At 39.4% G+C, this 12,404-nt stretch overlaps 1 protein-coding gene across 1 annotated transcript; it reads right to left on the bottom strand.

Moving 5' to 3' along the window:
• Positions 1 to 3,849: 3,849 nt before the first annotated feature.
• On the bottom strand, positions 3,850 to 11,778 carry MRPS14 (mitochondrial ribosomal protein S14). The gene is made up of 3 exons (XM_045547312.1): positions 11,676 to 11,778; positions 7,210 to 7,368; positions 3,850 to 4,308 (listed from the first exon to the last, which is right to left on the bottom strand). Exons 1-3 carry the CDS (start codon positions 11,718 to 11,720, stop codon positions 4,126 to 4,128), a joined length of 387 nt encoding a protein of 128 aa, XP_045403268.1. The 5' UTR covers positions 11,721 to 11,778; the 3' UTR covers positions 3,850 to 4,125.
• Positions 11,779 to 12,404: the final 626 nt, after the last annotated feature.

Here is a 12,404-nt window from a genome sequence, read left to right as displayed (position 1 = left end):
TGAAAGAGTATTTGGTAATATTTATCAGAATTACATATGCATTTATTCCCCTGACTCAGTTCTTCTAGGGTTACTCTAAAAGATACAGGGGCAAAACTTTGGAATGATAAATGTGAAACATTAGAAACACCCAAATGTCTGTTTACTGGGGAACAGATTATGGTACATCCATAGGAGCGAGTACTTAGTCACAAAAAGTAATGCAGGTGGCTTCTATGTAGTGATACAGTATGATCAAGACAGAAAAGTGGAAAAGCTAAGTACAGAACATTATGGCATACATACTACCTTTGTGTGTGTAAGAAGGGGTGTGAAATGTGAATACATGCACGTTTGCTTATATTTTAGAAACTGGAAGAGTAAACCCCAAACTAATAAAAATTGTTACCAATAGGGTATGGAAACTATACTTCTGTGAATGTACCTTTTCCTACAGTTTTGACTCTAGAACCATCTAAAATTTAACATGATTGAAAAAGTGAGTAAAAACCCTAAAATTTGAAAACAAAACTTAACATTGTCTTAGTACGTTCCAGCTGCTGTAATAAAGGTATCTTAGATTGGGTAATTTATGGATAGAAATTTATTTCTTACAGTTCTGAAGGTTGGGAAATCAAGATTTGGCACCAAATTTCGTGTCTTGCAAGGGCTTCCTTTCTGCTTCCAAGATGGTGCCTTCTCAGAGTATCCATCCTCACACAGCATAAGGGCAAAAGGGACAAATTCCTGCCCTTAACCTCTTACAAGGCACTAATCCCATCCATGAGGATGGAGCCCTCCTGGCCCAATTACCTCCTAAAGGCCATATCTCAATACTTTTGCACTGAGTATTGAGTTTTAACAAGAATTTTGGAGGTTCACAAACATTCAAACCATAGCATGCATATCAAGTTGGCAGTATAAACAAGTTACTTTCAAATAACTTTTAGAACACTATTTTGACTGTCCATTGATAGTGAGATGGATTCTAAGGAGAATAAGAACCACAAAGAAATCTTAAACTATAATCACTGGTGTTAGCAGTAGTAAGATTAGTAGTATATTTAAGCATTTTATATATTTTATGAAAAAGGCAAATAGGCTGATGTCATTAGGAGCTAGGATAGTTACATAAAAGTATAAAATCAATATAAACTCACCATTATTTTTACAAAATCTTTACAAAAGTACACACTTCCTAGCAAGGCCAACCAAAAGGACCCAAATGCAACAATTCACTAACAGTGAGCACTCCTAAGTGCTCAGTGTGGTCTCTATGCACCATGTCCTACTATAGGACCAGGAACCCTTGGAAAAATTGAGGCAGGAAATGTACAAGGTAAGCCTCAGTTATCTTACGCTACAAAGCAAGGAAGTATAGAATAATCCCGTATGAAGTCAACAATACAGGAGCCAATTTAAGGGGTGGATGAGACAATTTGAACGTCAGAATGATGACGAGTGGATTGAAATCCTAAATATATATAAAAAAACCCTGTAAGTTCATAATGATAGTGAAAAATAAATGTTAAACCATTTCCACTGGCTAGAGCACCTACACATTTACTCTGAAAATTTGTAAGAGAATCATGCATTTATCTTGCCTTGAAGGACAGTTTATTTCAGGGAACTGTAGATAAGGCAAAGTTCTTGGCAGAAAAATCCAGCCAATACAGAAAAAAATTACAGAATTAGAAAATCACCATTGAAACCCTTAATGAAATAGATCAGGGTAACAATCATCAATGAAATGTGAAAACCATTAGGTGACAGGGTAATGAATGAACTTTAAATGCCGGGACCAGGCTGAACCCACATGAACCCAACTGTCAACCTAAGCACCATTAAAAGTTGGACAACTGGATACGTGCCTTCTGATGTGGCAGAGCACAGGCACAGCTGATGAAAATTCATCCATAAAAAACTGAACCTGAATCTAGGGCAGTACCTACAAAGGAATGTACCTACTACTTCACAGGAAATCTGGAGAACAGCGTAATAAAATTAAAAGACTTGAAAGAAGTAAACAGCCAAAGGTTGGACATGATATAGAACAAATGGCCTGGTTTCTCCAACAAATAAATGAATGACACAAAAAAGGGAGGAGTGGAAGAAGGGGCTTATGCAACCAAATGAAATACATGGATCATGCTTGGACTCATTCAAACAAACCAAAAGGATGGGGAGTGTTCTATCACTGATACGCCAGAAATCAGCAAATTTGATTGTTGTAGTTATGATTTGATTAACCCTTGTTACTAGTACAAGATATTAGTTGGAACATTCCAGTTGCCAAGCTGTCATGTAAATTCAGGAAACATGAATACAAGGTGTATCATAATTGCCTTATAACTTCACTTCCACCTGAGTTCCAGACTCTGCTCTCCAGCTGCACTCTAGACTTCATCAGATGACACAGGCATTGCAAACATTGCATGACTGAAACCTGAATTCACCTATCTTGTTTCCCCTAAACCTGTTTTCTTCCGCAAATTTTCTCCGTAGCGTTGCCCTCTACCATCTATGTAGGCACTCATACCAGGAACCCAAAGAGACATACAGATGTGATCAGTCTTGCCCAATTTTCTTTCCTAAATAGTACCTTTAAAATCTGTCCTCCCTTCTCCTTTACTAATACCACTACTTTAGTTCAGGCCCCCATCTTCCTGAACAATTAAGACATCCTTATAATTGGCTGTCTTGCTATAAGGCATGGCCTCTCATGGCCATGTACCAAACAGCAGTCAATTATCTGTAAGCAAACTGATTATCATTCCTTTGCTTTAACTTTCTAACATCTGGTATTTAAATTAAGTCTTAACTCCATCACATGACTTCTGAGATTAGGATATGGCCCTTGTCTTGTGTTTCCTATTTCTGATACACTGGCAAGACTGCAGTTTCACTGTTTGATGCCTTCTCTGTGCCTTTGCTTCTTTGCGTTTTTGTTCCCGCTTTTCACAGTTCTCATCCCTTGCCTCCTGATTTAAGTTCTCTAGGAACATTTTCCTGATGTTAAGTAGGTGCTTCCATACTGCTATGTATATTTTTATCACTGGGCTGATGACACTGTCAAGTTACTGCATGAGACAACCTTTTGATACCTTGACTCATTTCTGTTACAGATTAAATAAACACGAATATAGGGAATGTGTACTATTCCAACAAAACTTTTCTTTTTTGGATAGATTTGCAGGGGCTTAAAGAGGTATATTTTGTACTAAAGGCCCTTACAGATGGAACAAGAAAACTCTTAGCAGTTCTTTTGTTCAGCCATCACAGAAAGAAGTTGAGCATTAATTAGATAATCCAGAACATCAGTTTTGCCTTCCAACCTACTGTTTCTCTAACAATAAATTAATAGTAATGTGAGCTCTGCAGGTCAAGAAAGCAAGCCCAGACTATAAATTGCCATAGATAAGCTACATGTCAATTAGTTGGATTATCTATAATATTGTTGTATGAAATAATGTTCTTAAAAAATGCAGAAACTGGTTAGGTGCTATTGCTCACACCTGTAATCCTAGCACTTTAGGAAGCCAAGGCGGGAGAATCACTTGAGGATAGGAGTTCAAGATCAACCTGAGCAATACAGTGAGACCCCCATCTCTACAAAAAATAAATTAGCCAGCAACATGGCGTGTGTTTTACTCAGGAGGCTGAGGTGGGAGGATGTGTTGAGCCCAGGAGCTGGAGGTTGTAATGAGCTATGATGACACCATTGTACTCTAGCCTGGTGACAGAGTGAGATTCTGTCTCAGAAAAACAACAACAAAAAACCCCCAAGGCCCCCCAGAGACCCTTATATGTTACTAAAAGATTAAATGTGAAGGAAAAGGTGTGAAGAAAAAGAAAGGCATTCAGGCAATATTTTCACAGAAAATATTTTTTATTATTCTACTCTTTGCACCATGTATGGGAACAGTATGTTTAATCTGTTAAATCCAATAGAAAGGATAATTCACTGAGAGAATGAAACATCCACATTTCTTCATTTAAAATTTAGAAGCAATTTAACTCTAGACAGCATCAGGTCGACTAGACAACTATACTAGGCCCCTGTAAAGACTAGGGTTTTGTCTACTAGAAAAGTCTCTTCTTGCCAGAACTGGCTTCCCTGCAAGCTCAGTAGGTTCTGGAGCAGATTTACCATATTGCTCGCTGGACCCCAGAAAGTTGCCCATGGTCGGCTAAATGACGGAAGACGATACGACTAAGCCTCCAGCGCCGTTTTACACCACGTGGACGGGATGTCATAACACAGCGGTTTCTGATTCTAACGGGACAGCTATCCCGTGGAAGGGCGGCAATTTCTTCATCGGCCACTTCCTAAGGTAGATCACATTATTACACAGATCACATGCATTAATTTATTCTAGATGCTTAAGTCAATGCTTAGAGGAAAAGAAAGGGGTAGATTCATCAATGGAGTCAGAGTTTAGCCAAAGAACCCTGGACACAGTACTGAACCTTAACTTCCAAGTAGAAACACACCAGAAAGCTACCAGAAATGTCTGACATCCTCCCAATGTGATTTTTAAATATCTAAATTTAACAAAGAATCATAAGACTCCACAAACCGTAAGGATAAAGTTCAGTAAATTTTCACAAACAGAACATACCTGTGTAACCAGCATGAGATTATGGAAGGGAACGTTATCAACACTCTAGGCCCTACCTGTGTCTCCTTCCAGTCACTAATGCGCTGCCTCCCAGCTTACCTAATGACTAACACCAGGGATGAGTTTTTCCCGTGGTGAACTGTATATAAATGTAACCAGAGGGTATGTATTCTATTTATTCATTTCTGTTTTGCCTCTTTAATTGAACAATATATTGTGAGAATCACCCATATTGTTGCACATGTAATTTGCTCATTCTCACTGGTGGTGATTTTCATTGCATGAGTATACTGTAATTCATTTATCTACTCCGTGACTGATGGTCATGTGGATCATTTCCAGTTTGAGCTACCATGGAGAGTGCTGCTACATACATTCTTACTTAAGTCATCTGGAAACATGTGAATGTATTTCTGCTACCTCCTCATATAATTTTTGAATCACAAAAGTTTGAAATCTCTGGGCTATCTGTCAAGTAGGAGGGAATGTGGCTTGAGATGAGACTGGAGAGGGAGGAAGAGCAGGATCACACGAACCCTCGAAGTGTATGGTAAATTACCTTTTGACTGCTGGAGAAGTAAGGGGGAGTGATCAGATGAGATTTCCATTTTAAAAATTCATTTGCAATGTAAAGAATGAATCTGGCACGGGCAAAGTGATAGAGGGTAGAAAAGCAAGGATTACAGCAGTAGCTTGGGCTAAGGTTTTATCAGTTCAGATTCATTCTCATGCATGTGCTTAACTGTGTTGAGGTGTGTGTGTGTAATTTTCACTTTAACCTGACAAATGTGCTGACAAGTATGATTGACCCTGTGCTAGACTGTGATGGAAGCAAAATAATTACTCTAACACATTAAAAGGACACAAATTAAATGAGAGAATACACATGAAAGCCACTAAGGTAATGTAAACTAAAAGCTTATACATGTATTGCCACTATGTAACACTTAGAGCATTACATAAATCAGCATGATTAAGTCAATGAGTTGTAGACAGTAAGTGCTGTAGAAGGAAATGGAAAGAAAAAATGGCTGGGCTGGAAGATTAAAGCAAAGTTTCATGGAGGCAGACCTTAAAGAATGGCCACAATTTATTTATTTATACATATCCCTACTCATTCCCAAAAAGATTTAAGGCAGTTTACAAAGGAGGAAATTGCGGCAAAGAGAAATGAGAGTAGAAAAGTTAAAAGCCTCAGGACACAAAAGTGCATGCTGTGGAAGTCTGCAAGTTTGTTACAAGTGGGACATAAAATTTGACTTGTAAGCTATGTGGCAGGCAACAGAGAGCCATGATCAGTGTCCATGATTCAGACTATGCACAGCTACTGCTGGTACTGATACCAAAGAGATTTCTTCTGGTGGTGGGGGGGGTCTTCATAAATAACATACTCAGTAACACCCTGCTCCCACCTTTTTTTGAGGTATAATTGACAAATAAAAGTTGTATAGTTTAAGGTGTACAGTGTCATGTTCGATGTATACATACACTGTGAAATGATTACAACAAGCTAACACATCCCTCACCTCACATAATTACCATAGTGTGTATGGTAAGAACACTTCAGATTACTCTCTTAGCAAATTTCAAGTATACAATACAGTACTATTGACTATAGTCACCATGCTGTACATTACATCTCCAGAATTTATTCAGCTTATAACTAAAAGTTTATACCCTTTGACCAACATCTCCCCATTCCTCCCCGGCCCCAAGTGCCCCAGTCTCCCAGCTCCTGGTAACAACCATTCTACTCTCCGCTTCTGTGATCAACAACATCTTGAGCTGAGTTTCTGAGGCGCCACTTATTACTCGCTAAATGTAGGCAGATAGCTTAATGCCATTCCAGTAAAAGCCATAATAGAGTGGTCCAGGGCCCTCAGTTTTCTGCTCATCTAGCTGAATCCAGAGAAGACTTAAAAGAATCCATAGTATTAAATAGGATGTATATCATTCTGCCAACTTTTATAAATACTATTTTTTAAAAACCTGAGCTCTTGATAAGTTGAATGGCCTTGAGTTTGATTTATACTCTGACAAGCCCCTTGCAGATATTCTGTGCCACCACTTAGGTGCAGGATGTTATGCTTCAGGAAGTTAAGCAGGGTTGACATCGTCTTACTCAACTTGAGCAGCATGACAAGAAAGTAAGCCTAAATGGAAAGGTACCTCAGCACACAGAGGCGGTTAAGGGAGTTTAGGAAGACAGGCTAGCAATCAATACGCCTGCGTAAGAAACAGGCCACATGCTAGGCACATGGTTCCCTGAATCAGCAAAGCCTCCCAATGCCTTGAGAGCTGAAAGTTTGGGATGAAGTGAGGGAGAGACTTTAGGTGAAAATAACTGCCCAATTTCTGCGTGGCCACCATTCACCAGTACTTTTAAGGATCACATAATGAAATGGTTGAAAGGCTAGTTAGGAGCAAATAGTTGTCTTTAATCTGAAACTTATCAAAATCAGTTTCAAGGCTATTTGTTTATATTGACTTGGAGTATCTCATCTTATCCTCTAGAATTTATATTGATATTAATTCACAACAAACATCAAAAATGACCTGATGTGAGTTAATGACCTTGTGGTAGAAGGATGCATCTTAATTAGCTAACCTGAAGAATTTTTGGTAAGATGGTATTCTTCCGGAGTGAATTGATACGTAGCCTCTGATCTGCATATTCATAGGCCATTTTTCGTCTCTTCACATCACGCAACATTTTCCAGTCTACGTAGTAACCTCGAACTTGGCCTGAGGCTGATGAAGGAACCATCTAAAAGACAGAGACAAGGAATATGTAAAGGACAGTCAGGCCTAGGCTCTGTGAGTGTTCCCCAACCCTGCAATCCTCTTTCAGTCACTATTTATGACCTAGTATTTTCTTTAAAGTTGTTTTGGATCACTTTAGCAATTTAAAATAGGCTTCCTAATTTAGAACAAATAACTATTATGGATGTACATTAAGTCAAACATAATGCCAACAACATATGTGCTGAAAGGTGAAAGATTTCCAGAAATTTCTAATATAATTCTGTTTGATCTTTATTCAGGCCGACAGTCAAAAATAAAAAAGTATAAAAGGACATACAGTGAAAAGTTTCCCTCCCATCTCGTTCTTCACCTGCCCAGTGACCCCCCAAACCCATAGGTATCCACTGTTACTAGTTTCTTATATATCCTTCCAGAGATTTTTATCTATACATGTATACAATCTGCCTCTCACGTTTCACTCCCCGCCTTTTACTCACCTTACAATATCTCTCAGAGATCTTTCCATATCCATATGAAAGAAGCTTCCTCATTTTCCTTAGATTGCATAATATTCCACTGTTTGGAAGCATCATAATGTATTTAACCTATGACCAACTGGTGGTCATAGACTAAGCCTCACTATCATTACAACAATGCTGCAATAAATAATGTCTTATATAAATCATTTCATATGTATTCCTATATATCTGCAGGATACATTCTTGGAAGCAGAATTGCTGGGTCAAAGGGTACTTTGAAATTATCACTGACCTAATATTCCTTAGCACTAGTTGTCCAGTAATAAGACAGTACATTCTTTATTGTCATACATTTTAATGATGATAGTTATAGTTCTGACAATACAGGCAAAGGGAGTATAGATGACTAGAAACTAAGTCTCCCTCAAACCAGAGGAAATATTACATGTTAATTAAGTTGCTGATACACAAAATTAACGATGGCTTCCTATTACTGATGTTTATAGAATATACCAATAGGAGAATATAAAACTGAAAATAAGAATACTAAATAGAGGCTGGGCGTGGTGGCTCACGCCTGTAATCCTAGCACTCTGGGAGGCCGAGGCGGGTGGATCACTCGAGGTCAGGAGTTCGAGACCAGCCTGAGCAACAGCGAGACCGCGTCTTTACTAAAAATAAAAATAAATTATCTGGCCAACTAAAAATATATATAGAAAAAATTAGCCGGGCATGGTGGAGCATGCCTGTAGTCCCAGCTACTCGGGAGGCTGAGGCAGAAGGATTGCTTAAGCCCAGGAGTCTGAGGTTGCTGTGAGCTAGGCTGATGCCACAGCACACACTCTAGCCCAGGCAACAAAGCGAGATTCTGTCTCAAAAAAAAAGAATACTAAATAGAAACTCAACATTTTTTCAATCTATTAACAAAAGATAAACTCAGCACCTTTGATGCTCACATTACTAAACAAAAGTCCTATGGGGAAATACGATCATCCCACAATCACCTTCTAGAAAAAAGAGAAGCAGGAATATTAATGGAATTTAAATACTGACTTGGCACATGACTGAGTCCAGTGAATACTGTGGTAACCATGGCTGGAAATACTTCTCATGCGAAGGAGGGCTTACGCAAGGCTTTGAAAGATTGACAGACTTTTGACATAGCTTCGGGGGCAGGAGAAGGAAGAGAAGATACAGTTTGTCCAAACAAAACACAGAAAAGAGCAAGATATATTCTTAAGACCAAGGAGAAATCATTCTGACTGGAAGAAACAATTCATGTGAGGGGCCATGTGAAGTTTGCTTTCACCTATGAAAAAGTTAAGGGGATTTATAAAACAAGACTAAACATTTCTTCTTTGAATTCTTTTTCCAACTATGCCTGATCACCTTCTTTACTGTCTCCTTAAAGGTTTCTATTTATTTTTTAAAATAATCTTTCATTCTATTTTGAACACCTTTTTTTATGACTACAAAAGTAATACACTTTTAAATTATGTATTGGTCTATATTATTTCTTCTGTGAATGTTTTTTATCTCCTTTGCCTACATTTCTACTGTATTTCCTTATCAGCTTATAACAGTGCTTTACTAAGATTGCATTCTATTCTGCTCTGTACACACCCTATCCTGCCCCATCTCTTACTCCTCTTCACCTCCTAAAACTTTTCCACTGGGGCCTCTTGATTCATGATTCATGGTCTATCATCATCAAAATCTTCTAAATCTTCAACTTAACATCTCCTTCACCTTTTGGTTTAATCTTGAATCCCTCCTGACAGCTTCCCCCGTAGGTTTTTTCTCCAGGACTGGGTCTGGAAGTAGGGTAGATAGGTGTTCTCCTTGCTCTTCATTGCAGCTTCTGGACTTCCTTCCTTCCTGAAACCTCCTGGCTTTGGCTCTCATACCACTGGGCTTACCTCCCACTACCTCTCATTGTTGCAGCCATCTACCACGGCCCTTTTATTTTTCCATGATTTGGGATCCTGGCTCACTGTCACTCTCTCCAATATTCTTCCTGTCTTAATTCCTGGCTTCAATATACATGAAATCATACCCTGATCACTCTGATCTCTGAATTCCCCTTCTTTAATGATTTTTATTCTCCACTCTTCTTTAACTATTCACTTCCACGCCCTAGGTCTTTCATTACCAATAAATGCAACCCCTCTATTATCTCAGTTTTGTGTATCTTATTCTCTATCACTTCTTTCCAGCTTGCTCCTTCTAATTGCCCAATAACAACTCCTCTGGGACTTTCAATCCATTGATCCTACCATCTTTTTACTGTCTCTCAGCTTTTGCTTTCCTGTCTTTCCCTCACACCCAACCTGAATTCCATGGTCTATAAATACAATGTTCCCTTGAATACACTCTCAACTTCCTGGCCATCTCTCACTTCTCTGTACTTACTCCAATTCTCCCAACTATTCTTCCTGTCTTCCATTTTACATGGTTTCCCTTTCCTTAAAACCATGACACCTGCTCCCATATCCTCACACTCAGCTGATGACTTCACGTTCTCCTTAACTATAAAATTAGAAGCAATCAGAAGAGCATTTCCATCAACTCCCACTACCACACCTGGCCACTTACCAGCTGTATCATATGCTCTGCATTCCCTCCTGTTAGAGATCCACTCCGTCCAATATAGTAACCACATATGGCTAGTAAGCCCTTGTAATGAAACTATTGCCAATAGGGAATGTAATGCTTAATTTTAATTAATTAAAATTTAATACCAAAGCAATGTAAACATTATACAACTTTATTGTTTTGGTAGAACTACATTTTCCATTTTAATGGTGGAAAATTTAGCATCCAAACTGAGATGTGTTTTAAATGTAGGATACAAACTGAATTTTGAAACTCTAGTATGAAAAAAAAAAGCAAATATCTCATAAGTCATTGTTTATTGATTACATGTTAAAATAACAATATTTTGGATATACCTGCTTAATCAGAGTATATTAAAATTTGTTTCACCAACTTATTACTTTTTTTTAATGTGGCTACTAGAAAAATTTTAAGTTACATATGTGGTTCGCATTAGATTTCTTTTGGACAACACTGCTTCAGACGAACTGTCCATGTCCTAAAGCCAAACTTCATGCACAAGACCCCTTTGCCTCTTGCCTACACAAAAGTAGAGTTCCAGCAACTCTTCCCTCTCTTCCATATCATCATTTTTTTCCACTCTACAGGATCTTTCCCTTTAATACACAATCATGTTGTTACTTCTGCCACGCTAAAAGAAAACACCTCATTCTTAATCCAGTTTCCTCTCCAGTTATTGACCCATTTTTTTGCTCCCCTTTATAGCAAAATTCCTTCAAAGGCTTGTCTATACTCGTAGTCTCCAATTTCTTTCCTACTATTCTCTCTTGAACAGTTTCGACTTCATCACGGTCCCAACGACTTTCACACTGCTAAACCCTACAGTCAGTTCTCAGCCTGTCTTTTTAATTATCCTGTCAACTTTGAGCAGAGCTGCCCTCTCCTTACTCCTTGAAATTCTGTCACCCCTTGCTTCCAGGCCATCACACTCTTGGTTTTCCTTCTCCCTCGCTGACAGTTCCTTTCAGTCTCCTTTGCAAGGTTCTCATCTCTTAACGATGAAGTTTCTGAGGCCCCAATGCTCGGACCCGTCTCTTCTCTACTTAAACTCAATACCGCATAAGTCGGAGTCAATCTCGCATCTTTCAATGCCAGTTACATGTTCGCGAAAACCAAATTTACATCTGCAACTCAGACCTCCCCTGAGGCAAGCCCGTGGGGGAGTCGTGGGGACCCGCGGGTTATAGGATTCAGGGGTGAGGGATACGGGTGGGAATAAAAGCGCGGGCCTGACCTGCCGGAACGTCCGCAGCAGCGAGCCCAGCATGGAGGCCGCCATCTTGTCCGCCGCAAGCGACAAACCGCTGCAACTTTATTAACACTGCCGAATCCACAAACACGTGAGGGGCGGGGCCGCGGGCGGGTAAGTGGCCCTGAGCAAGGAAGGTTACGGGACGTGAGCTATCGCGATATTTAGCAGAATTTGGGCACATTACAAAGTGGGGGAGCAGGTGTTGGTACTGAGTGCTTACAGGGCGCTCCTCGTTAGGTGCCCTGCTCCCGTCATTTTTGCACATCTTCTTAAACTACCTTCTTCCTATCCACCGCCTTTCCTTCCGCCCCATCTACCAGTGCGTTAGCACCGATTTGTGTACCCTCGCGTCCTTCACTGTCCCGCTCAACATGCTCCTCCTCTTGTATCCTCCACTCAGTTTAGGGCAATACTTGCCAGAAACCTAGGAATTATCACCAACACCTTCTTCTCTGTCATCACCTCCTGTGGAGCTCGCAGCTCTCTTCTTTCCACTGTAATGGTGGTGGTGGTGATGAGGATGATGATGGCAATGATAGTCTATTTATATGTCTGTATTTTTAAATATATGTTTGCATTGGGGTTTTAGGTGAAAAGGGCCTTAACATTTTGTTTGTGTTGTTGGGGAGAGAGGAATTGCCATTTAAAACTGCTGTTTTCAGTCTGGAGTACAGGAAACTAATTTTTCAGATTATCTTCACAGCAGCTGTC

Source organism: Lemur catta, chromosome 3 (assembly GCF_020740605.2).
Source record: "Lemur catta isolate mLemCat1 chromosome 3, mLemCat1.pri, whole genome shotgun sequence".
Taxonomy (NCBI): domain Eukaryota; kingdom Metazoa; phylum Chordata; class Mammalia; order Primates; family Lemuridae; genus Lemur; species Lemur catta.
Note: the sequence above shows the minus strand (reverse complement) of the source record. Positions and strands in the feature narration are given on the sequence as shown.